This window comes from Oryza glaberrima, chromosome 2 (assembly GCF_000147395.1).
Source record: "Oryza glaberrima chromosome 2, OglaRS2, whole genome shotgun sequence".
Classification (NCBI taxonomy): domain Eukaryota; kingdom Viridiplantae; phylum Streptophyta; class Magnoliopsida; order Poales; family Poaceae; genus Oryza; species Oryza glaberrima.
The window spans coordinates 9,218,912-9,246,095 of NC_068327.1; the positions used below are offsets into that span (position 1 = coordinate 9,218,912).

Below are 27,184 nucleotides of genomic sequence, written 5' to 3' on the forward strand. Positions count from 1 at the left end.
TATTCAAAAACCTTTGTGAAATATGTAAAACTATATGTATACATATAAGTATATTTAACAATGAATCAAACGATAAGAATTACTTAAATTTTTTGAATAAGACGAATGGTCAAACATATTAAAAAAAGTCAACGGCGTCACATATTTAGAAATGGAGAAAGTATATATAATTTTTGAACTGTAAATAAGACAACATGATGAAAGTCAGATGGTGGAAAATGCGATTTTAATCACGTCAAAATGTTTAAGATGGCGGTGGCGGACCGATGTTTCTTTTTTTCCCATTATACACGGACAACAATATACTTCCTCCGTTTCACAGTATAAGTCATTCTAGCATTTCCTATGTTCATTAACATCAATATGAATATAGGAAATGTTAGAATAACTTACATTATGAAACGGATGGAGTACATACAAATCAGTATGGGCTTGGGGCTCCTCTAAAACAGAGGATTCGAAAAATACACCAATAAAGAAAACACATGAATACAATACCATGTTGTGTTAAATCTTGTAGAAAATTGAACCATGGGAATTTGCAACGAATACCATTTAACAGCACCAGAAAAAAACATTGAAACTTCAAGACTCAAGGGAGAGAAAACATAAGGCTATATCTTTTGTTAGTTTACCTCACAATTCTTATGAAAATGGGTCATCCTACAGGAAATTCAAAGGATTTTGTTGAGGCTAATCCTTTGTTCCAAAGTAGGCTAATCCTTTATATCACCTTTATATTTTTCAAATTTATCATTTTTCTCAAATATATATATAAACATAATATTAAACTATTCATTTTGTTTCAAAATAGACCAACTTAAGATACGATGTGACATACCTAGTACAACAAATTTGGACATGCCCCTATTTATACTAAGTAATGTCATATCCTATCCTAGACACATTTAATTTTGGATGGAGGAAATAACTAATAAAAATAACTAAATGCAAATAATTGGAATGTAGCTAAATGACAAAATACTGGTTAAGAAGCACTGAATACATGGATATATGGTGATCTCTCTTTGTATTAACGAGCAGCTCGTGAGTTGGCTTGGCTTTACGCTCATGAGCTAAAAGCCCAGTCTGCAGGGTGACTGGCTCGACGCATTAAAACTACAAGTTCAAGCCAATCCAAGCCATTCGAGTTTTGAGTTTTTTCCCCACCCCTATTCTAAAGGGCCTAGTAGGTTTTTCATATTATCACAATACCGTAAATTTCCTTCATTTTTTCTTCAATACCCTATTTCTAATGGCCTAGATTTCTTTTTTCCTACATATGTACCTCCCGCTCAAATAGATGAAGACTACCGATAAATCTGTCATATACACCTAACTCTTCTAGCACACTATGGTGCTTTCTCAATAATAAGCCAATAGTTAATAGCGTACCCACAATGTCACATAATAACATTGTCTTGGCCACGGTTGCGCCAACATGCCTTGATCGCAACCGACCAGTACATATAATTCTTCAACAGTTCAACAGTAATCGTGTTCAGTTAGTAAGAAATACGAAGCCCCCACGTGAGAGAAAAATACTATTCAGGATGCCACTAAAGCGACCCATTTTTTTTTCTAATATAACGGCGATGTACACTGTGCTCTACAGTAGTTGGGGCATAATATTCTTTCTGATAATCTAATCTTCTTGGATTAGCTGCAGTACCGGTGTACGGACACAAAGGATAATTTCTCGTACGGTATCGTAAGCGCTTACGTATGATGCTATCTAATCTCTTGGCTACTTGCGCTTTTTGATCCGTACTATACCTTTGAAAAAACGGCAAAATTGTCCTTTGCATGGGTGTACCTCAAAGGCAGTCAGGCAGAAAAATAACTGAAATAGTCATATGCAACCCCATCGTCTGGTGGAATAAACCAAACGGCATATTTGCAAACGAAAAGTGATTTTGAATAAAACTTTTATATACGGGTTGTTAGTGAGCTAAAAGCAAAGGCTGAAAAATAAACTTCGATAAAAAAAAATCCAAAACCATCTTCAAATTTAATGTTGAAAAATCAAATTTTGGTTGATAAGTACTCCCTCCTTCCAAAAGTCTAAGTTCTAGTATTTCTTTTTTACCAAAACCAAGGTGTAGTTAACTCATTCATCATGTCACAAAACCAACGAACATACAACTAATAAGTACTAAAATGATTTCTTGGGATCTGATCAAAAATTTAATATAAAACATAATAATTACAAATAGGACTTAGACTTTTGGAAAAATCAAAGAATAAAATAAGACTTTAACTATTCATCAAATAGTTAAATATCTCTTTGGAATGAGGGAGTATAAAAATAAGCGAAAAGATGAGGTCTATAGTATATAAATTTATTAAACAAATAAATAAAATGTTCCCTCAAAAAAACAAATAAATAAAATCAGAGAGGCACTGTTTAGAAACAATAAAAATACTAGGGAAAATGATATTTGCAGCCCCAATGTTGTGAAGTACCGGATTTACTGTGTGATAAAAGAATCTGTAATAAATCTGCAGCTGCAAATATCTTTTTCCTGAACAAGTAAAAGCTTTACACGTTATTATATTAGCAGGGGATCCAGCCGTAAACATAACAAGGAATTCTTAATTTGGGAATAATCTCGAAGAGAAGTTCTTTCCGATCAGAAGAATTGGGCAAGTAAACATATAGGGAAATGCACATATATCTAAACCTAATAATTCCACTGCAAATTTGTTCAAGGTGCTATATTCCTCCAAAATTAAGTGGAATATTAGCATGAACATATCTATTTAAAAATATAGAATTCCATTCCTGCATATCATTCAAAAGGTCGATGAATAGACACTGAATATTCCACATTTCCACTGAAAGAAACAAGGCTTCAGGATTTGGGGATATCATGCCATTCTATTGAAAATTCCCAGTAGCAATAATGTATAATATATTCTTGACGCGTCACGTATCTTTGTGAGCTATTAGGGAACCAGTGAGAACGTTTCTTGACCTAACTAACATCAGGTACCAAAAGGTACATCCTGTTTGTTTTTTTTCCCTTTACTGTCATTATTCCTTCATTCGCAGTTAACTAGAATGGATTGCAATGTTTGCTTGGATTACATGCATGAGTCGTTCTATAGAAAAACTTTAGGAATTCTTTTTTTTAAAAAAAAAATATGCATGGGTCCAATGGTGGTTGTTGAACATTAGCAAGCCGGAGTTTTTTTTTCCCTGAATAGCAGAATGATTTGTGATAATTATTTGAGGGTTTAATTTAGTCTTGTGATCATGCATTGATCAAGCAACATGTATATATGTGCACACCTCGCCCATATATTTGGTTGTGCACTCTATTGACAATTAAATCAAACTAGGCCATTGTAATTGACTAATTACGCGTATATATAAGTCAACAGTGTGCACTGTGCTGCCTTCTTTAGCGTATAAGAAAAGGCATGCATGCATGGGACTATATACGGGAGCATATATGCATACTCCCTCCGTCCCATAATATAAGGGATTTTGAGTTTTTACCTGCAACGTTTGACCACTCGTCTTACTAAAAAAATTTAAATATAAAAAATGAAAAGTTATGCTTAAAGTACTGTACATAATAAAGTAAGTCACAAATAAAATAAAAATTTCAAAAAAATTGAATAAAACGAGTGGTCAAACGTTGCAAGCAAAATCTCATAATCCCTTATATCATGGGACGGAGGAAGTAGATGAAAGCGTTGACCTCACCACTTGCACATAAATTTACGACTTCTTAATGTCTTGCATTGACAAACTACCGGGCTCAATTCAAGATGTACATGAGAATCCCCAGGACAGAAATTCATTGCAAATTAAGCAAAGACTGGTCAAGCTTATTGATTTGAGAAATACGACTAACCAGGCTTCGCATTTCAAGGTCTTGTTTCCAAAAGGGCGAATGGTCAATCTGGTAATTCAAGTTTCACCAAAGATTTTTTTTTCTTTTTTGTTGAAAGATCGAAGTTTCACCAGACTGAGATTAATCAGTATAGTAACAAGATTACGCTGTTTGCAGCAAAGATTGATCGACTACAGCCATGAATTGCTATTGAATAAAGGAAATTATGATGAATCAACAATGATCTATTAATTAATAGAACTAACAATCCTTTCATCAAGAGTTGAGGACCAGCCCTAGCGAACAATATCCCTAAGAGCAGGTACAATAGCAGGCTATAAGCCAGCTACAAACATATTTTAAAAAGATAAATCAGGAGAGAGAATAGCAGCGGGCTACATATTCGTAGCCAGCTATAGCACGGACTCCAAGACACAGTGTGTCTATGACAAGTGGGGCTAGGTATTAATAGTGTAGTATGTAACTATTATATGAATAAGCTATTAGATTGGCTATAAATAAATTAGAGTTAGTAGTTGGCTATAGTATTAAACTTGCTCTAACAAAAACTACCATCAACAACAGCTGCCAATAATGGATGCCAGGAGGAGAAAAAGCCGTACACGTGGTGCACACCCCCCCAACGTCAGCATGACGCGCACCCTCCACAGCACGATGTCCCCACATGTCAGCGAAGTGTCCAGCCAGACCACGGACGCGTGTGGACCCCACATGCAGCCACCGCTACACCGGCGTGCCAGCCTGGCAGGTGGGCTCCACACAACCCAGCGGAATTGAACGAGTCAAAGGGTGCGACTTTCCGCAGGTCCACGTCCGCTCACCTACCACACCCAGAGTCAGCCACACCACCCACTGACACGTGGGCCCAAGGGTACAGACCCCACGTGTCTGCCTCCGTACGCAAAAACGCCACCGGTATCGGTATCGGCGGCCCGATTTCCACACGGCTTTGAGATTCGTGCGGGCTCCCCCGGTAAGCCGTTCCGACCTCCGTTAAAGCTGACCGGTCAACGTCAAATACGGATTGCGGGGAGCACAACGTGCAACGGGTTTGACCTTGCAGGAGGTGAAGAACAGTGTCGAGTCCGTGTCTGGCTGTTGAAATTCCGTTCAACTTGTGATAACTGATAACGTGTCAGGTTCATTTAGTAGTATTTTTTTCTCTATGCGTTTATTTATTATCGATCTTTGGGGTCCTAATTAATGAAGCCCATCGATCGCCGGCATGCCATCACGAATTTAAATTTAAGCTTGCTGATGGAATTACGAATTTATAATTCGAAATTATTGGACACATGGCCTGCCCCCCATGGCCCATTGTGTTTAGAAAAACATTGACGACGTGCATGGGGTGTGTGATTAAATTAAACGTGCACCGATTACCTTGTTTCGTGTGGTTTCGCCGTTCGCATTATCTATTATATACTAAAAGTCCATTAAACTTCATATAAACGCTCTTAAATCATCACGTGACACTTCTACAAACGTTTCTAAGCCGTCACGTGGCAATGTCTAATCACACCGTCGATTTTCACTTAAATCGGTGACCCAATAATTTGGACCATTAGATTAAATGTATTATTATATATTTAAAAAGAAACAAATACCTTACTGTTCACCAAAAAAAGAAAACAAATACCTTACTGTTCACCAAAAAAAGAAAACAAAAGCACATGTACTCCATATATCCATATATAGGTACGTACGTAGTACCTAAAGACTAAAAAACAATCAATAATCTTACCTACTGTTCATCATAAGGAAAAAAAAAAGAAAATTTCACAAAACTACATATACTTTGACCAAATTATCGCAAAACTACAGATTTAAGGCCGTATATCATAGAACTACAGATTTAGTAACAATTTTATCACAAAACTACAAGTTTAAGACGAAGTATCACAAAACTACATATTTTAGAATAAAATTATCACAAAACTACATATTTTAGGATTTAAATCCTTTGCACTAATGTTATGTTTGAGTTATAAATATCTAAGTTTGGTGATTAAATTGACATTAAACCTGTATGTTTGTGATAACAGTATTACTAAATCTGTAGTTTTGCGATATTTTACCTTAAATCTATAGTTTTGTGATAAAATTAGTATTAAATCTGTAGTTTTGTGATACATCATGTTAAATCTGTAGTTTTCCGATATTATGGTCAAAGTATATGTAGTTTTGTGAAATTTACTAAAAAAACTACACACAGAGACTTACTATAAAAAAACAATAAAGCCAAAAAAACGTACGTACGTACTACCATGAAAAAATCGATTAATTTTAAAATAGATTTTTTTCTACTTAAAGATAAAACCTATTACTCTATAAATTTAAGCAAATATCACTGTCGATTTTGACTTAAATTAGTGAATCTAATATTTTAAACCATTAGATTAGATGTACTTTATTTTAAAAACTAATACCTTATTACTCTGTGTACGTAAACGGGAGAAATATATAACTGTTAGGCTAGAAAAAGAAAGAAAACATATAATCTCATCATCGTTTTTCACTTAAATAAGTGGAACTAATAATTTAAACCATTCGGTTAGATTAGATGTATTTTATTTAAAAATAAACTAATACCTTACTGTTCACCAGAAAAAGAAAAAAAACAAAAGTATATACTCCATATAGGTACGTACATACGTAATACTAAAAACAATCAATCTTACCTACTGTTTATAAATAAAAAACTATGCACAGACTTACTAAGCTAAAAAAATATACATACATAGTACCATTAAAAAATCAATTATCTTTAAAAATGGAGTTTTCTACTATTTAAATATAAAATCTATTACTCTATAAATTTAAGCAAATATCACGGTCGATTTTCACTTAAATTGGTGAACCCAATATTTTAGACCATTAGATTAGATGTATTTTATTTTAAAAACACCCTATTACTCTATGTACTTATACGGGAAATATAAGTACTTCCTATGTTTCACAATATAAGACTTTCTAGCATTGTCCATATTCATTTAGATGTTAATGAATCTAAACATATATATGCGTTTAGATTCGTTAACATCTATATGTATATGAGCAATGCTAGAATGTCTTACATTATGAAACGGAGGGAGTAGTCAGTACGTGCATATGACCTGGGAAAAGAAATGAAGTTTACCTACTGGGAACCAAGAAAAATATTATTTACAGTGGTTTTCTGAAATAGTATTTTCAAAATCACGGAAAAAAATGTGTATCATTGGAAAAAAGATCGATGGTCTTTTGAAATAGTATTATCTACTATTTGAAGATAAATATATTGCTCTACAAATTTATTTATGTAAATATACGTGGTTAAACTAAATTTATATTATAAATATGAAATATCCCATCAATGATCTTTATTCGTTCTATCTTAACATACAAGACTAATATATATAATAATTAATGCTATGGTATTTTTTATTTCATATCATATTTTAGGGTGTCAAAGATCACTTGATGAATATACAACGCTAATTTAAATCTATATTTGTAAAAATGAAAACAACACAATTTAGTTGTTTTATTTTTCACAATTAGATTAGATTTATTATTGACAAATAATACAATTCTTCTATATACGGATACATGAAAATTATATAACTGTTGACCAGAAAAAGTACTCCCTACGTACAGATAATTGAAAAAAAACAATAATGCTTACATATCATCTGACGGAAGGACAAAAAAAGTACTTATGATAAAGTAAAACAATCAGAAGTCTTTAAAAAAGATTTTTCTACAATTTAAGGATAATACCTAAAAAACAATTTAAGGATAAAATATAATAATATTCAAATTTACACAAATGTAAATATAAAATATCCTATTTTAAGCGTTCTATCTTTTAAATTATTTTAAAATTATATATCCAATTTGTGATTCAGTTGTATTCCTTTAAATAAATAAACTATTAATATCTATAACCCTAAATACATCACAAATATGGAGTCGACATGTAATAATTAATGTTATGATAATAATTTCACATCACATTTTAGTGTAAGAAACCACTTGACGAATATATAACGCTAATTTAAGTATACATATGTATTAACCAAATTACTAAAGGTGTCTCATGTGATTAGAACAATAGGTGTTATAAACAAAACAGACACTGAACTAACATGCACTACCCTATAGATATTTGTCAAAGTATGATACCGTACTTTGGATTATCGTGATAGTATTTAAAAAATCACTTTCTCTTAGTTACATATAAATTCTTCTATTATTTTGGGATAAAAGTTAACTCCTTCGATTTACGTGACGGTGGTAATATAAGTAATATAAGTCTATGTTTGATTAGATGAAGTAGTATCATTAGCTATATTTTTAATAGAAAATATCTTTCATTAATATATAGTAAAATTAAAATGTTACTTAAAGTCATCTATAACATACACAATAAAAAATGTTATATAAAGTTGGGAAACTCCAAAAATTTAAAAGGAAGAATCACACATAATACAAATTGATATGAACTAACTCCATTATTGTGACATTTTTTTAATAAATTTGAGGATATACATTTTCAAGTAATACGCCCAAACCAGTTATTGAACATACGTCTAAAATAGAGTAAAAAAATATTTCAAAAATATGATCCACACGTAAACATTCGTAATAAAAGTGCAAACAAGATTAAACAACATGCCTGCGCGTATGCGCGGGCTACCTTCCTAGTTTTAATTAAACTCTATAATAAATGGGACGTGACTAGTTTAACTATGTTAATGTGTTGATGGTGTATGTATATTGGTTAATTAATTTTATGAACTGGAGCACTGATTTGCAAAACAATCTCATGTGGCATGTCCCATTTTTAGATAATGTGCTTCTAGTACATTCGCCGACTGTGAAGGTGTGTACACCCAAATCAAATTTTCTAATTAATGTAGCATGGAAGGTGTAGTGTCCTGTTAGACCCCTCTTGTCTAGCTCATTCCATTTGCCAATGCATTTTACCAGAAATTGAGAATATCATGGGCATGTTTTGTGAACCAAACAGTAGTTATTATTGATCAGATCATAACTAAGGAGAAAAAATAGCTAGCCAATCAAATAGCCAATATATCCAGCATTTGCATGTATTATAACAATTTTTAGGTAAGGTGTGTATAGACAGTCTATTTTTGTATATACAATACAACATGAACCAAAAAAAAATTAGTTGCAAAAAACTGACCGACACCAATGTGTTCTCGTCAGCAAACAAGCGCACCCCCCCCCCCTTTTTCAATCAAATAGTACCATTTTTGTTAACTTACATTATTATTAGTCCTGAAACTAATATGTAATTCCTTTTCCAGGGACATCCCTCGAGATGGGTTACCTTTAGAGTCAAGTCCAACCCATTCGAGTCGGGTCTTATAAAATTCTAGTGCGGGTTCATTTGCTCATAGATGTAAATCTACATATATCTCACATAGATTGTATTTAGTTAGCATAACACATTTTTTATTCAGCCTAGGTAGCTCGTAAAAAAAATCCAGCCTAGCTAATTAATAGAGCAAAACAAAACAGATTTGGAGAATCAGAATTTACTCAGCTGGCAATAACTAGCAAGGCAGCTCGAGTTTATTCCTAATATTGACTCCACACGCTCTCATGGTGTATCGGAACAAAATCCAAAATAAGCCATAGGTACATAGAAATGAACCTTCAACAAAAAAAAAAGAAGAAGAAGCAACTACTCCCATGCTTTAGAAGCCAGGAATCATTTGAGCTTTAATTCTAGTGTGCATATAAAATCCAGTTTTGCATATGTGAAAAGCGACAAAAAATACCATACAAGTGTGCTTTTCTTTATGTGCCTATTTGTACCTCAGAACAAAACACATTCCCAAATATACTGATCACCTCCCATTTTCTTAAATCCAATACAGGAGGTATACATTTTCTCCAAGAAAAGTCCAAAAAAAATCACAGTGAGCTTTTCCCATTATACCCCTCCCACCCATGGAGTATCCCCTTTCTCACCCCTTTGACATGCTGCAAAGTCAAGTGGGGGTGTGCTGCCCCCACACCCCTATAAAACCAGCCTCCCTCCAAGAAGAAAAAGAAAAAAAAACCCAAGAAAATAGACCAGTAGCCCTCACTCCTTTTTAGGGCAGGATCCAATGCCATCACCACCATTCCTCCTCTCTCTCTCTCTCTCCTTTTACCCTTTCCCATAGTCTCCTTCTCTCTTCCAAATCAATCAATAAACTAGCAAAAGTCAGCGCCTCCCTCTTATCTCCTCTCTAGAGCCCAAGAAACCACCACCACCACCTCCTCCTCTTGAGGATTTTCTTGATTTCTTCTCGACGGCCATGGAGGAGGAGCTCTGCGGCAACAACTGGGACCTCGACGCCGTCGTCCGCCTCGGCTGCTGCCGACAGAGGATCTCTCCGGCGGCGGTGGCGCAGCAGGTGGATCCGTTCGCGTCGTTCTTGCAGCAGGGGGTGGCGATGGAGGTTGCGGCGGAGAAGGAGGTCGGGGTGGAGGCTGCGTGGAGCTTCCCGGAGCTGACGGTCAGGGACGGCGGCGGCGGCGGGCTCGGCCGCGACGCCGACGAGCTCCTCAAGGCGTTCTGCGCCGCCTTTCCTTCTTCTTCCTCGTCGAAGTCGTCGCCTCTGCCGACGCCTCCTCCTCCTCCTCCGACGCAGCCGCAGCCAGAGCAGCAGAAACCGGTGACGGTGCAGGAGAATCTACCGGCTCCGACGACGGCTCCGGCGAGGGCGTCGCAGCCGGCGGCGGCGAGGCAGGTGCCAGCTGGCGGCGTGCCTAGATCCAAGAGGAGGTGAGCGAGCTTCTCTTCTTCACCTCGCCAGAAATGGCAGCAGCTGAACTCCTCATCTCCTTCCTAATCAATCCGACAAAAAAGATTAATTCTATTAATTCCGAGTTGCTAAACTCTGCTCTCGTTGCTCCAGGAAGAACCAGCAGAAGAAGGTGGTGCGGCACGTGCCGGCGGACGGCGTGTCGGCCGACGTGTGGGCGTGGCGGAAGTACGGACAGAAGCCCATCAAGGGCTCACCCTACCCAAGGTCAGTCCCCTCTTTCTCTCTCTCGCCGGCGCCGCCGTGAAATGGAAGGAAAAGCTCACCGGAGCTATGGTTTTGTTGCAACAGGGGGTACTACCGGTGCAGTAGCTCGAAGGGGTGCCCGGCGAGGAAGCAGGTGGAGAGGAGCCGCTCCGACCCCAACACCTTCATCCTCACCTACACCGGCGAGCACAACCACTCGGCGCCCACCCACCGCAACTCGCTCGCCGGCACCACCCGCAACAAGCTCCCTTCCTCCTCCTCCGCCTCCGCCGCCTCCGCGCAGCCCCAGCCGCCGCCGCCGTCGGTGGTGGTGGTCGGCGCCGGGGGTGGTGGAGCCGAGGCGGCGGGGCTCTCCCCGACCACGCCGCTGCGGACGCCGTCCATGGAGGAGGACGAGGAGGAGGAGGAGGAGGAAGAGCTGCTCGTGGAGGACATGGAGATGGCCGGCGAGGACGAGCTCCTCTTCCTCAACGGCGGCGATGACAACGCCGCATTGGATGGCACCCCCATGTCCTCCCTCTTCGACATCGCCGACGAGCCCTTCTTGCCCTCGCCATGGACGGAGCCCACCGCCGCCGGCAGCTAGCTCGCACAGATCGCCGCGCCGTTCTTAGCTTTTTTTAGCTCATCAGCTCGCAAGAAAAAGGAAAGGGAAAGGAAGAGGGAGGAAGAGATTAGAGCATCCAATTAATCCGCCATTAATCATCGTCATCATCACCATCAGCAGCAGCATACTAAAAATTAGTTGTTTAGCAATGGTAGCAGTAGGAGAGCATCAAATCCTTCCAGTTCTTGGCTGATCAAAACAACCCTTTTTTTCTCTCTCTTTTTATATTTCCTAGGCAAGCTTGAGAGAGACTTTGCATCTCTTCTTTTCTTTCTTTTTTTTTTCTTTTCTTCACCTTAGGTGTCTGGTTTTTTTTTTTTTTACATTTGTAAATAGAAAGTGGTAGATGATGAACCAACAAAAGGAGATGAAACAAAAGGGGAAAAAAAAGATGATGGTGTGTATCATGTAGTACTATCTCTCTGCATGGATGCAGCAGGGGTGCTTTGCTCTTCTTGGCTCTTCCTTTCTCTGTTCAACAACCTAACCTTTCTGCATGTAGCTCCCTTGGGATGTTTGTAAGCTTGAAGAAGAGAGAAAGAAGCTCCCTCTAATGGCAAAAAAAAATCCAAACTTTTTGTTTTTCAGGATTGGGATCTCAATTCTCATCACTCATCACTCTTCTTGCATCCCCAACTATTGATGGTTAGTGCCTTTTTTGGTTGTTGATATGATGTTCTTTTTTCCTCATTCTAGATTTGTGTGTGTGGTTGCTGTTGCTGTGTGTGAATGGAGCTTGGTGGTTTGGCTGCTTGCTCTGCTGGAGGAGGATGATTGAAAGGGTCAAATCTTTTTTAAAAATATTTTTTGGTGTTAGTATTTTTTTTCCTTGGTTTTGTTTCTATCTCCTCTGACTTTTTCTGGGGACAGAGGAGTGTTCCCATGGAATCCATGAAAGCTTTGGGGAAAGTCAAGGAAAAGCAAAGCAGAGTATATTGCTAGGGACACCCACATGAGTACACCTAGCGTCTGGAATAAGGAAATTGCATCAGCCAACAAGTGGGCCAAGAAGAACACGTACTACTTGAAAGTGTGATGCCTAATAGTGTTTAGACATATTGGTTATATCTCTCGAACCCTCGCCTGCTACAGTTTTTTCCCCTCTCCCGACCCCTCTTCCTCCTCGATTCCGGCGGCCTCGTCGCCGGCGGAGGGAGGGAGAGGGGTTGTCCCCCCTCCCCTAGTATAGTATAGTAGCCGGGCTAGCCTCGTTAGGTCGGGTTCTTCTTGTTTTGCTTCTCGTTGGTGTGGTATGGAGGTTGGAGACGGCGGCGGTGTTGCGGATGTAGCCAGTCTCGGTGATGGCGACGCGATTACGACCGAAGATGATGGCGGCGGCGCGGATCCAGTCCGCGACGATGGCGGCGGCGGCGGCTGCTCGGATGCGGTCCGTGGCGGCGGCGGCGGCTCGGATGCGGCCCGCGGCGGTGGCGGCTGCACTGATGCTGCCCGCGGCTGCGCTGTTGCTGCCTCTGGCGGCGATGACTGCACTGTTGTGGCCTACGTCGGCGTCGGTGGTGTTAGTCTGGTGCTTCTGCTCCACCTTGTGCAAGTCCGCTCTTCCCCAACGTTGTGCTATAGAGAACAGTTCATTCGTCGATGGTTGTGCTCTTCACTGCATCAGGGTGGCTGGATCTGGGATCCTTCTTCCTCTTTGTCTCCGGGCAGTGGCATCCACGCTGGGTGTGCCATTCGGGTTGAGCTCAAGCTCCTCAGATTCAATGGAGAACTCCGTGGTGAAGTTTGGTTGAGTCCGGTGAAGCTTCCACCAAAATCTACGGCTAAACAGCAAATCTCCAATTTGTGCAGTTTCTGTGGAGGCGACCGAAGGGGATTAACGGTTCGTCAAGCGGTCTGCATGCTAAAGGAGACCCAAGGTTGCAATCGTCACGGCTTTGCCACTGCTCCCTGTCGATTCGCGCCTTCTGCACTGTCTAGTTTCAGGAGGTTGTTTGTGTTCTTGTTCCAGTTTTCTATTCTGTGCATCTTGCTGTCTCTGTTGACGATGTTCGGGGGCTTGCCCTCTTGATCTGTTGCTCTAATATATGTGTTTAAGTTTAAAAAAAAGACATATTGGTTATATTAGTATTAGAATATTATGTTCTTTAATATGGGCATATCTAGGTTAAATTACTTGGTTTAATTTGGTTGTTTAGTTGCAACTAGTCGTGCTACTATTATTCATGTCTATCAATCAGAATCATTTCAACGCTAATAATATTAACGCACTAGAATTGAGTGTGTTTAAATAAGACAAATTCATGCCAGTTAATATATATAATTACTGCACATGCATCCTACCATGTTAATTTATTCAACATGCTGAGTTGTTTATGTTGATGAATCCAAATCATTTTGCCATGTAAACATCAATTCACTACAATTAAGTACGATTAAATAATAGATACCACAAATAGTATCATAAAATCCAAAATTGAATAGTATCTTGATATCTTAGCTAATACTACTCCATCATAATTTTTTATTAGATAACTATACCAACACAAATGCTTCGCTATATAAGTAAAATCACCATCAAACACAGCCAACCTACTACCACAATAATTTATTCAGCATGGTTCACCGTATTCTAGCCAACCAACCAAGCATACACCGTATATGTGTTACCACGCATGCTCACCTACCCAAGTGGCCTCACTCCAAGTTTCGTATTAATCATTGCTTATTTTTCTCACATGGCTTCATGTAAAATATAGTGAAAAAAATTTTGCCCACAAAATAAGAGACGCTGCGAACATTCCACCAGCTCAGAAAACCTACGAGCCAAAGGCCCAAAGCGAAAGGAGAGGAAGTGTTTTTGCCTTGGCTTAAGTGTGGTTGCAACCGTGTGCACCAAGGGATTTCACTTCCCTCGGGTCCAACCCGTGGCCCTCGTTCGCCTGCCCCAACCCCCCAAAAGGTCAACACGGTTTTGGCCTCTGCCTGCCTGCCTGGCTCGGCTGCCTCCCCCCACACTAAACACTTTTACCACTAATCCAGTAGGAGTAAATTAATCACCACGAGGGGTAAAGTTTGAGCACAAGTGGATTAATTAGCGGTCAGCACAGTAATTAGCACGCGGTTTAAGGGAGATGTGACAAGCGTGGGGACCACGCGTCGGACGGTGTCTGGTGGCCGTCGGATCCGCGTGGGGCTCCAGACTGACACGCCACCTTCGGGACCAAATCCCGAGGCCCCTCCCTCTGTGTGCCGCGGCGCTTTGCTTTTCGTTTTTTTTCCCTTTTCTTTTCAGGGGTTCTTGGAAGGCTGGCTGAACTGAGATTAAAGAAGGATAATAACATTAAGGTAAGCTAACTAAAAGGACACAAATACTTTCTATGAAGCTAGCCGGAATACTTCTGGGTGTTTCTTAATTACTCCTTCCATCTACTTTTGATAGTCATATTTCCAAATCTGAAAAATTTATTTTTGATAGGCATATTTCAATTCAACATCCTATTATCTTAATGACTTTCTCGGATTTAATGCATGACTCTCCATTCTTTCATATAAGATTGGCTACATGGGCATTAAGAAATGTAAATATTAATGAATCGCTTATTTACGAGGAATGATTAGTAGCATGTTTAAATGGATGATAAGTAGAATAACTTATCCTTGGTCTGTGTGCCTAGATGAAAATATGACTATCAAAAGTAGATGGAGGGAGTATAAGCTAACTACTCCCTCGTTCCCAAATTGATCATCATATAATGAAATTTAAAATTTCTTAAATTGATCATCATGTAACCGCATAGACACGGATTTCATCATAATACAATTAATGCAGTATGAGAGAACATGTGCATGCTAAAATGTATAATTGACATGGTGTTTTAATCGATGCATGCATTGTGGGAGAATATGTATATGGTGACTTCATTGATGTGATTTAAATTATCCCTTAGTCTCGGTACATAAACTTATATGATGATCAATTTGGTACGGAGGGAGTATAAGCTTATGTGGAAAACTTATAAGCTAATTATAAGCTTATGTGAAAAAAAAAGAGATAAACGAAAGTAAGAAGTGTTGGCTTTTATACAATAGCTAGTTATACACATGCTCCAATATATTTACATTAAATTTATAGTGAGATAAAGAGAGAAGAGAGAAAAAAATAGAGCCAACATTATAGTGTTAACCTATTATACATGTTAATTGTAATATGGGCCAATAGCCAATACTCCCTCCATCTACTTTTAATAGTCGTATTTCATCTTGGCACACAGACCAAGGATAAGTAATTCTACTTATCATCCATTTAAACATGCTACTAGTTATTACTCATAAACAAGCGATTCATTAATATTTACAGTTCTCGATGCCAATGTAGCCAATCTTGTGTGTTAGAAAGTCATGCATTAAATCCGAGAAAGTCATTAAGAGGATAGGCTGTTAAATTGAAATATGCCTATCAAAAATAATTTTTTCATATTTGGAAATATGACTATCAAAAGTAGATGGAGGGAGTAGTTAGCTATACTATCAAACTTTGCTCATACAATACTCCCTATCTCAAAATATAAGACACAACTATTTTTTTCCCATGTCTCATAATATAAGGCGTGCATGCATGTGTACATTAACTATCACCTTTTAGTTCTTTAAATTTGGTTTATTTTAAATCCTTTACCATTAAGCCCTCCAATCACATTGCTTGCATGTATGGATGTGATCTAATTAAGGAGGTGATTAAATTCTTTCTTAATCCTTACTCCCTTCGTACTCGTAAAGGAAGTCGTTTAAGACAATGTTTGAGTCAAACCTTGGGAATATAAATTATAAATAACTCTCAAATTGTTGAGTTTGAAAATTTAAAAATTATATGAATAAATTTATCTTGAAAAATACCTTCATAAAAGTATATACATATCACTTTTCAATAAAATTTTTTATAGAAACAAGAAGTTAAAGTTGCGTTTTGGAGATTGTGTCGCTGTCCAAAACGACTATCTTTACGAGTACGGAGTGAGTATGTTAGGAGTGGCTGAGTCTTATATTTTGAGATGGATGAAATAGTTTAATATAACTATATACTACGCCATTATATTTGGCTCACCTCTCATGCGCATCCACTATCTTGGAGCTCATGTTGTACATGGCTATAAATTTATGGTCTGTTTTTCTTCTCTCTCCTTCATATGTGTTTGTAGCTAGCTTGTAGACTTCTACTATTGTATTTGCTCTTAAATATAAGTACCTTTTAACTTCTATTCTCTCGATTTTCACATGTGAACTTCTCAAACTACTACTTCCTCCAGTTCTATAATAATTGACGTTTTGGATAAGGTTGAGGTCAAACTTTTATAACTTTGACCATCAATAACTTTAAAAATATTTAGTTTAAAGAAACTAGAACAACATATATAGATTTGTCTTTCAAAAACACTATAATAAAAGTAAACATGTATTTATTTATTGTGTATATTATAATAGAATAATAAGGTCAAATATATATTTTGTAGACCGTGTCATTGTCCAAAATGTCAATTAAAATGAAATCGGAGGGTTTACGTAGTAAACAACGTATTTTATTAAAAAAAATTATAGAAAAGTTACTATAAAAATCATAGTAATCTAGTGTTATGGTTTATTTAGCTAATACTTGAGTAATTATATGCTAATCCATCATTTCGTTTTACTCGTTGGAGAGGAAGGGTTTCTAACACCTCTAGACAATAAACAAACACAGCCTGATTTTTAGCTAATACTTAAATTAAGATATGCCATCGGTAATTTGGAACCATGCCATTATAATTTTGTAAAGTTTGAGATATGTCATCGGTATCTCAATGACATGTAGGACCCACATGAGTCAATGACATGTGGGTCAGGATGGCATATCTCAAATTTTGCAAAATTATAATGGCATGGTTCCAATTTTCCCTAAAATCAATTATGTGTTAATTAGTCATGCGTTAAGCTATGTTCTTTTTTTCTTGTGCGACATGATGTGCCATTTGGACTTTGGTTCGTTGAATAACGATCGATGGGTTGTGACGGTGTCACCGATCGATCGTCTACCTACTTGTGCTTGTGCTCAGTGGTCTGCGAGGACGGTTAACAGGTTACGGAGATGACCGGTTTCACACTCTGGGCCCACTGGTCAGTGTGCTCAGCCAGCCACTAAACTATAGCTTTATGTTGTACTTAAGTTGTTGAGCCAGCTTCACCATGGGTCCGGCTAATAGGAGCAACCACTAAATGGTCTTGCATGCATCTTGAAAAAGATAAATAACTCAATAATTAATCTTCAGCCTAGTCATGGTTGGGTAAGAAAATAAACTCACGACTATAATGCGAGGCGACCATATCGAGATAAAAGATTTAAGATAAACTAACTAAGGTGCAGAATATAAGGTAATTTTTGTTACACGACAAAATGTGTACTGGTAAACATAAAAAAAAAAGTGCCATGGCTAGAGGCCATCCAAAAATGGTATTTTGTCTGAAGAAATTTTTAGCCTACATGAAGAGAGATATTATTTAAAAAGACGAGGATGCCTTTGGGGCCACAATATTTTAACCTAGCGCTGGAGCAAAAAAAAAAAATGAAATTACGCAACTCAAATGTCATCACTCTGAGTAAATTGCTAGCATACACATCATATATATCCCATTTTCACTTAAGCGTCAGGTTGTTAGAAGCTTGTAGCCCAAGGGACATTCTTCAATTGGATCGAAAATATCCTTTGGAATTACCGGTTTTGTAGTTGTCCTCTACCGCGGCACTTTTTATGATGTCCACGACAAATTATAAAAATTGTGAGTATCCTATTACAAAATTTACTGTATAATATTGGTTCTTTTTAATAATAGTTGCCGCTTCAAATAGTACCATATGAAAAAAAAAGGCCATATGTATCACATTTTTAAAGTTGCAATACCACCCCCAAAAGGTAGGTATGCATAATTCATGGTTTTTGAGTTCGGCCATTCTCCACCTTTTGTGACCATGCATGTTTGTGAAGAATTTAGATCAATTTAGCCCTCACATGGTTCAGATAAGCCGGTAACTTTCTTGAACGGATAACTAGCTACTAGGAGTAGTGTAGTATATCTTCATAAATATTAATCCGAAATAGCACTTACCTAACTTTATACAGTTTTATAACATGATCTATCCTTTCTTCTAATTTGTAAGGTCGAGTAGACATGCATCTTCGTAAAAGTACATTATATTCCTATGGACATCCTCTAGCATGCATGACAACACAAGGCATACTTATGTTGCTAGCTAGGGTGCTAGGCATGCAATATATATTACAGTATAGCTTGTTATTTTAAAGAGTGAAGTGTATGGGCAGTCCTTAAACTTGTACGGATGTGTTATCTAGATCTCTAAACTCTCAAAATATTTTTGGGTCTCTGAACTTGTCATGAGTGTCATGTAAGTCCAAACGGACTCCAACCCGCTCCATGAGATGACGTGGCATGCCACGGTGATGCTTACGTGTCAATGGGATCCACATGTCGTTCACATAAAAAAATAAAATTTAAAAAAAGAGGAGAGAGAGAGAGGAGAAAAATGATGTTTTTAATTTTGAAAAAATAAATGAAAAAAGAGAGGAGAAAAAAATGTTCTTAATTTTTTCTATATATAACTGACATATGGATTCTACTGACACATAGGCGCCACCATGACATGTCACGTTAGCACACGGAGTGAGTTGGAGCCCATTTGAACCTATATGACACCCAAGACAAGTTGAGGGGCCCAAAAATACATTTTGAGAGTCCAGGGACTTGGATGACACGCCCACACAAGTTTAGAAACCACCCGTGCACTTTACTCTATTTTAAAACTTATACTTCTATACTCCCACACTACTAATCCTCACCGCACATACACACGATATAATCCTTTTACTTCTAAAACCCTTTAGCAAAATCTTTAATAAACGCGTTTTAAAAAAAGTATTGTTAAAAGTGAATCTTTTAGCCACGTCACCAGTCGAAACGATACGAGTAGTGTGACGCCTAAAGGGTTTAATGCTTTGAATGCTATGTGCACTAGGAATGTCTAGTAAGACTAACTATTGTTGTTGGTTTCATCATACAAATTAACATACTCATTGATTTATGCGCATGGTTAACATATATACTCCCTCCATTAGTAGAAAAAAAAATCAACTTCTAGAGATGAAATCTGAATAAATACATGTTCAGATTTATTTCTACAAGTTATTTTTTTAGGACGGAGGGTGTATATAGTCTGAATTTGTGTCCTTCATGTAATCGAGAAAATCATACTAGAATACGTAAAAAAAAAAGGTATTTCAGCGTTGTGGATGTCCTCTGCCGCAGAAGACCCCACGCCGACGTGTCAACGTGCTCGCCGCACAGCCGGACAGCGACGGAGCGGCCGGCCGGCGGCGACAGGGACGGCTCGGCAAGGCGGCCAAAAACTTGGTTATGGTCGCCATCCCGGACAGCGTGCCACTGTATCTCGCTGCTCTCGCCTCTCAACTAATTAACATTATCTTCCTCGTGTCCCCCCTAATTAATAACCCCCACGAACTAGCAGTAATTAGTAATTAATTAGTCACGTCTTAATCCTCCTCCTGATCCTAATGGCTGATGCAATTAGCTGCAAAGCGCAATTAGTAGTACTTACAGTAATTGGGGGTGATATATATGAATATGATATCGATCTATGTGATCTCGCTGAGTCGACTGCACTTTCTCCCTTTTAGTTACACACACGTATTACTACTAGGTGCTCGAGATGCACTAGGAACAGTAAGATTCAATTCTACTGGCTTTGGTTTGGTCAGTCACCGATCGATCGAGTGCGCCGCCACGATTGCGGCTACGTGTTTGTTTACGCATGTGTTTTTGCTGTTTTAGTGCGGGTTTCAGCCAGGATAACACAGATACGTCTTAATTTAATCAATGTTTTGTTTTTGGGATTTTGGGTTGTTAGGAGGAGGCAGAGGGTACGACGATTTCGGAATTCGTAGAGATGGATCCTCTACATTCGATCGAATATGGATGGCTTGAATTAGTTGATATAGTACTAGCTGTACACCACATTTTGACATTGTAGTAGAATTGTTTTCACATTGGCTTGTTTTGAGAGCTTCTATCAACCGTGGTTTCTCTTATAATCATTCGATCCCTCGAACAATCGATCTTTTACCGAGGCGGCTAAAAATCATAAGCTATATAATTTTAAAATAAAATAAAAACCAGAATCTAGCCAAAAGCCGAAAACCATTTTTCCTACCACCAATTGCCTCTATGAATCTCGAGCTCTCAAACAGAGCTAAACAGTAGTATCTTACAAACAATAAATTGTACGAAATGGGTGATATTTTTTTAAAATTTTCTATGAAAAAAAATTGTTTGAATGTGATACTCCTACAGAATTATCGCGAAATTCTAGCAGTATTCCAGAAGCTGAAGGCAGAATTTTGAATTGATCTAGTGTCCTGTAGCTGCGCCTGCGCGTATCGTATGCATGCGTGATGGGGACTGATGCATGCGTGGTTTGCCACCATCTGAGATCCCGGCCGTACGCGTACGTGACGCCCACGGGCGCGCTGCCTCTGCTCTGCGCTCCCGTGTCGGCTCGCCGCCGTCCGCCGCGCGTGGCAATGGCATTGGCACGCCACGCCACGGACGGACACAGCACACGCGCGCCGACACCACGAGCAGCGCGACGCACAGTACACCCGGCAGCGGCATGTGCCCCGCGGCCGCGCGTGGATGGATCCGTGCAGTGCAGCACGCCACGCCACGCCAGGCACAACACCAGTCAATACACACTTCATACAAATCTGCAGTTCTTGTGTCTTACCAAAAGTTATGTTATGTGGAGGCACACATGTTGCGCAATTCCCAGCCTGTCAAACACACGGATTACATAATGCAATGTCACCTCAGCTTAATCACTCTGATGATCTTGATTCACTAGATCTCAATACACCGGCTCCAGTTCTTTTTACCATGACAACTCTTGACGATCTTTTATTATTAACTAATCTGAATACACGGCTCCAGCTTTTGCACAAGGACGAGAGCGAGGAAGAAAAGGAAGCTTGAGAAAATGGGATGATCTCTGAATCAAGCAAGAAGGGTAAAGGGTAACTAAACACAAGCGCAGGGCTGGGCAGGACGGGGAAGGGTTTTCTGGTGTGTTTTTTTTTGGTCAGGCGTGCATCGTCGCCGTCTTCTTGAAGTCGATCTTGTCGACCTTGACCTCGCCGTCGATCAGCTCGTACACGTAGACGACCACGCGGAGGCCGTCGATGTCCATGAGCACGAAGCTCGGGTTCACGTCGTAGGTGATGCTGCTGTAGGCGCCCGTGGCGGAGCCGGGGTTGATGACCACTCCCCCCTCGTGCTTGTACGCCTTGAACTGGTGGGTGTGCCCTGTGACGAGGATGTCCACGTCCAGCTGCCGTTGGAGCATCGCCAGGGAGTCCAAATCGCCCCATGGAACAACCTGATGATTGCATGGTCAGAGAAAAGATTAGGATACACTGCAAAACAATCTCAAGTTTGACACTGACTGATCAGACTCTTTGGCATGTACTAACAAAAAGCAAGGCAGATTATTGACCCAATATGGCACTTGTGTACAGGGATTCAAGACAGACAATAATTCACAAATGAATGTGCTTGCGATACTCCCCTCCCTTAAGCACGTCAACTAAGATAGTTTCAGGTTCTCATACATAGTGCAAGACATGGCTTACTCAAATTGTTAGTGGTGCGCAAGATGTAGTGCAGAATATGGTGAACGCAGCAACGGATACAGTGAACCAACATCGTGAATGGTTCTGCACAAGTCAATGTTCAAGATACAGCACATGGGTTTGTTTTCTTTCCTGGTGGTGAACATGCTTATGTCCCCAAGGAGGAAGTATCACGTCACTTTAAGGATATGGGTGCTTATGTCCCCAAGGAGGAGGTATCACATCACTTTTATGGATATGGGTCAATGCAAATAGGTTCAACACTTCAATTTACTGTGACTATCCATGAAGCCTGTTGCTTGATGAGATGCTGCAACATGTGGAAAGCAAATATACACACACGCTCATCCACTACCCTGCAGTCAGTGGGAAACCACATAACATCCATTGAACTAAATAACATCTTTTTTGCATGAGCCCTAGACCATTTGACTGCTGAAATATTGCAACATCTCAAGTTGCCAACCATGTGTCTTCCATACATGTACGGTGTACCCACATAAAAATAAAAAATGTGATATGTGTTTCAATCCCATAAATTGCAAACATTTCCATAAGCTAACAAAACATCCCAACAAAGAAACTAGCAATTAACATGGAGAAAAACTTAGCCGTGTTTTTACAAGTACCTTATGGGGTAAAGTAGACATCTGAAGCTATAGCAATTCCAACTAAAGGTACGGTGGAAATGTCCTTGTTGATCACTAACTGAATTTAGAATCGATAGTAGTAGAATATTTCCAGAAAATAAGCCGCAATTTTGCCGCGATGGAATGACCTAACATAACGCGATGTGTTAAAGTGCTTTATCTCGCCGCAATCATGCGAGGGTGTAAAGAACAAACAGCACTCCCGGTTCAAGGATGCAAACCATGTAGTGCCTGGGTTACAAACCACTACAAATATTTAAAATGTTTAGCCCAAACTCCATTGGCATTTGAAGAAATATAAGCGAGAAGGTTGCTATAGATACTAGCATTGTTTCTTTATTTATAGAAACAAAAGAAGCAAACATTCTGGTTTAGCAAGAATAAAATATTCTTATATTCATTCCTAGTAGTGTAACATTTAATTAGCATGGCCTCATGTGGAACAATATATAATCACATAAGAGCAAGTACTATGGGCCTCCAAGTACAAGCCCTAAGATGCCACATAGGACTAAATGGTGCGGTGGAGGAGAAAAGGTGTGTGTGTGTGTGTGTGTGTGTGTGTGTGTGTGTGTGTGTGTGTGTGTGAGAGAGAGAGAGAGAGAGAGAGAGAGAGATACCCCTCATGCAAGGGGCAACCTATACACAAACTCCAAGAAAAATGTGAGAGTATGAAAAGTATTGGGGTTTGTGTGTTAGAGGTAACACGTTGTACATGCTATCTCTCAATTTATAGGTTGATGATGTGGACTAAATAAGAGGTAGCAGCCACCTCTACTATAAAACTTGCTCTATGACTGTTCTAAAAAAGTAGCATATTAAAAGTCTAGTATCCCTGATTCATGGTCATGAAGCTCATACTAACAAGGCAAGTAATAGTTCTAGAGTCAAAAGCAAACCTGATGACCATGGCACAGCCCTAGCTTGAACTGACCAATAGTAAGTGTCTTGGTCTCTGGGTAACGAGCATCCTCATCATATTCACCTCTGGTTATATGGAGATCAGGACAAAGGCTTTTCAGGTAGTCATGAACTTCCTATAGAAAAATTACAAAAAAATAAAAATAAAAATCAGTCTGCATTTCATCAGACCAAAAGATAAACAGTTCCATACAGTAAGTCTGTGTCAACAAATCAGTAGATGAAAAACAACTACCTTAGTATCGTCCTGATAACATGTTAATCCAATACAAAGTTCAAAAGCAAGAACAGTCCAATAAAAGAAACAGCACAAGGATCAAGAGCCATTAATCATGCAAAGAAGCTGATGAAAACAGGCAAATAGTTCTTCGGCTGTTATTTCATCATGGCCCCACAATTTTGTGGCATGGATCCTTAATCCTCTAGGAGAGCTTCCTATTCTTCACTCACTTTAATATGGTTTATTGTGCAGCCCTCTAGTATAAACAATTTCAAATTGCTGTCAACAGAACTGATGTAATCTTTTGAGCTTCGTGTGCTTGGCATCTATAAAACCCTATCACTTTAATACGGTTTATTGTGCAGCCCTCTAGTATAAACAATTTCAAATTGCTGTCAACAGAGCTGATGTAATCTTTTGAGCTTGGTGTGCTTGGCATCTATAAAACCTACTGTATGGTTTACACAACTCAACATCTTGCACCGCTGGTATGTAACAGTAGTCCTTATTTAAAATAACAATTGTTGGCCTCTTTCACCTGGCTGCAATTTAACTTCATTTAATGGTTGTTCATAGCTACAACTAAACCACGCAGGTGGAAGCTTGAGCATCTCCTGTGAGCTTGAATCTTTTACTGTTTTTTGTACTAGTATCATAAAATAAGCTGAAAGCAGTGCAAGCATGGGCAAACAGGTTAATTATCATGGTAATCACTCTATTTGAAAATATTGATTATGTAGCTTCTAGAAGCCAACTGTTTACATTTAAACTTCTAAAGTGTGAATTGATCATCCAACTTGTAACAGCACAAGCATAGTTCTGAGTAGACACGATATTTTGGCAGGCAAATAGAGTTCCTTTAATCATGTACCTCGGCAGTACATAAATTATCTGGGAAAAGCTCCTCATAGTATCAGAGAAAAGTTCAGTGAAAACAATCTAATGAGAGAAAGTTCATTCGAATTCAATTTGAACATTAAATTCAATGTACAGTTGTACATTGAGAGTTTACCCCTGAATTTCTAACGAGAAATGGAGATCTCTGTCACCAAGATGTGAGATGACAAGAGTCCACTAATAAATTGGAGAAGCTGTTACTTTTGAGAAAGCATCAATAGTGGGGAAAAGAGTGACCCTTGCAAAGATGCCACACAAAAGGTAAAATTTAAACATCAGGAAATAAGTTCACCAATCATAACACTAAAATTTCTTATCTCAAGGGAAGAAGGATACTGACTCTATCTACTCTAGTGCAACTATCATGAAGTGTCTGTTGATAGGACAACCTAGATCCCCTTAACACTCTGTTAGAAGAAGTTTTACTATATGTGGTGACCAATTATTTGTTTCCAGAACACTTCAAAGTAACAACTGCATTTTCTTCGAGTCGACGAAATTCATAAAATTCTCTGTGAACGTATTGAACAATATAATAGAAAAGTAGGGATTAAGAATAACGGTTGCATAGTTCAAGTGGGGGATGGGATTGCTCGTATTATAGGTCTTGGTGAAATAATGTCAGTCGAATTAGTCGAATTTGCAGAAGGGAGTACTAGGGGTATTGCTCTGAATTTGGTATCCAAAAATGTTGGGATTGTATTAATGAGCTATGAGTTGATGATACAAGAGAGCAGTTTTGTAAAAGCAACAGGAAGAATTGCTTAGATACGCGTGAACAAGGCTTACTTGGGTCGTGTTATAAATGCTCTATCTAAACCTATTAATGGGAGAGGCAAAATTGTAGCTTCGGAATCTCGCTTAATTGAATCTCCTGCTCCGGGTATAATTTCCAGGTTTTCTGTGTAATGTTCTATGTGTGTCTATCAAGGACCAAGTGGCACCTCTCGTGTAACTTGGTGAGAACAATGCAAGCGTCACCAACTGGAATTTAAGCTCAACCTCCAAAAACCAGGCCCTTTGCTAAAATCAAAACCAATGGTGCTCACCAATCATCAATAGGTTTTAAGATAATGAAGCATCACATTTGGCCCCGTTTGTTTTCTTGTTCTTCCTCTTTCGGAATTACATTTGATCCCACTATCTCTTCAAATATGTACATTTGATCCTAATCTTTGATCCATGTAAGCTCACGTAGTGTTAATGGTATTCATCCCCACATCATTTTCTCCCTCCAGTACTCAAAGTAGTTATTGTACCTCTGCTTTAGATAAACTGATAAACTAGTAGTACTAGTCAAAATCATACGACCAATGAACCAAAGGTAATCTCAGACCAAAATCGGCGTTCTCTGATTCCAACGAGAGGGCGAATACCTCAACAACAGATTCGCTGGGCAATGCTAAACAGGACGCTACAAACAAACTAGTCAACCATGATGGGGCGCGCGCCAAGCACGAGAAACCGCGGTAGGGAAGGGAGGTAGCGGCCGCTAACCTTGATGCAGAGGTTCCCCGTGCAGATGATGTGCTGGATCTTGCCCGGGACGAGCATGGACTTGAACTTGGCCGGCAGGTCGGCCGCCCGGTGCGGCACGTGCAGATCCCCGAGCGCGAGCACCAGCACCATCTCCTCCTCCTCCTCCTACTACTCCTCCCCTCCTTCCCCCGAACCGGAAACCCGCTCCTCTCGCCGCCTCAGTCCGCGCCCCTTCGAGCTCGCCGCGATCCGGCTCAAATCCCTAGCCCCCCACCGCCGCGCCCCCCGAGGTGAGTGAGAGGGGGGGAGAGCTCGATCGATCCTGCGGGCGATCAGGAGGGGATCGGGAAGAAGCTCCCCGCCGTCGCCGTCGCCGACGCCGCCGCCGCCGCCGCGACCGCCGATCGGATTCGGAAGTTGTGGGGGATCTCTGTTTTTTTTTTCTTTTTTCTTTTTCTTCCTCGCTTCGAGCGTTGGATGCGGAGAGGAGGAAGAAGAAGAGCACGTGGGGATACGAATCGGATTCTGATTTATATTGAGGAAGTCAAATTGGACTTCTCCGGTGGAGAAGCATCGATGGGGTGATTGATGGGCTTTGGGCCGGAAATTTATGGGCCTCCATTGTTGTCACGTTTGTCATCGATGGGGTGAAGTTCCAGTTCTGCTGTTCTCCTTGTGATCTTCTTCTACCTGTTGTTTCTTGGTACTATTCTCTCCATTTTCAAAATTTCAAATGTATAGCAATTTTTCTTATATTTGATAATTCATTTTATTAAATTTAGTGTAGATATTAAATAAAATCAT

General features: G+C 39.3%; 2 protein-coding genes across 2 annotated transcripts; one reads left to right on the forward strand and one right to left on the reverse strand.

The window, feature by feature from the left end:
- Positions 1–9,956: 9,956 nt before the first annotated feature.
- On the forward strand, positions 9,957–12,858 carry LOC127761346 (probable WRKY transcription factor 27). The gene is made up of 3 exons (XM_052285623.1): positions 9,957–10,653; positions 10,787–10,900; positions 10,985–12,858. The coding sequence occupies exons 1-3, from the start codon at positions 10,184–10,186 to the stop codon at positions 11,484–11,486; spliced, it is 1,086 nt and encodes a 361-aa protein (XP_052141583.1). The 5' UTR covers positions 9,957–10,183; the 3' UTR covers positions 11,487–12,858.
- Positions 12,859–21,394: 8,536 nt separating this feature from the next.
- Positions 21,395–26,874, reverse strand: LOC127763417 (vacuolar protein sorting-associated protein 29). The gene is made up of 3 exons (XM_052288110.1): positions 26,399–26,874; positions 23,763–23,900; positions 21,395–21,960 (listed from the first exon to the last, which is right to left on the reverse strand). Exons 1-3 carry the CDS (start codon positions 26,528–26,530, stop codon positions 21,664–21,666), a joined length of 567 nt encoding a protein of 188 aa, XP_052144070.1. The 5' UTR covers positions 26,531–26,874; the 3' UTR covers positions 21,395–21,663.
- Positions 26,875–27,184: the final 310 nt, after the last annotated feature.

Bases quoted from the DNA above. Each gene is read 5' to 3' on its own strand.
- LOC127761346 (XM_052285623.1), top strand. From the start codon at position 10,184: ATGGAGGAGGAGCTCTGCGGCAACAACTGGGACCTCGACGCCGTCGTC. The intron at 10,654-10,786 runs GTGAGCGAGCTT...TCGTTGCTCCAG, and splicing joins GTGCCTAGATCCAAGAGGAG to GAAGAACCAGCAGAAGAAGG. The intron at 10,901-10,984 runs GTCAGTCCCCTC...TTGTTGCAACAG, and splicing joins AAGGGCTCACCCTACCCAAG to GGGGTACTACCGGTGCAGTA.
- LOC127763417 (XM_052288110.1), bottom strand. From the start codon at position 26,530: ATGGTGCTGGTGCTCGCGCTCGGGGATCTGCACGTGCCGCACCGGGCG. The intron at 23,901-26,398 runs GTTAGCGGCCGC...ATTTTTCTATAG, and splicing joins CGGGGAACCTCTGCATCAAG to GAAGTTCATGACTACCTGAA. The intron at 21,961-23,762 runs GTTTGCTTTTGA...TGCAATCATCAG, and splicing joins GGCTGTGCCATGGTCATCAG to GTTGTTCCATGGGGCGATTT.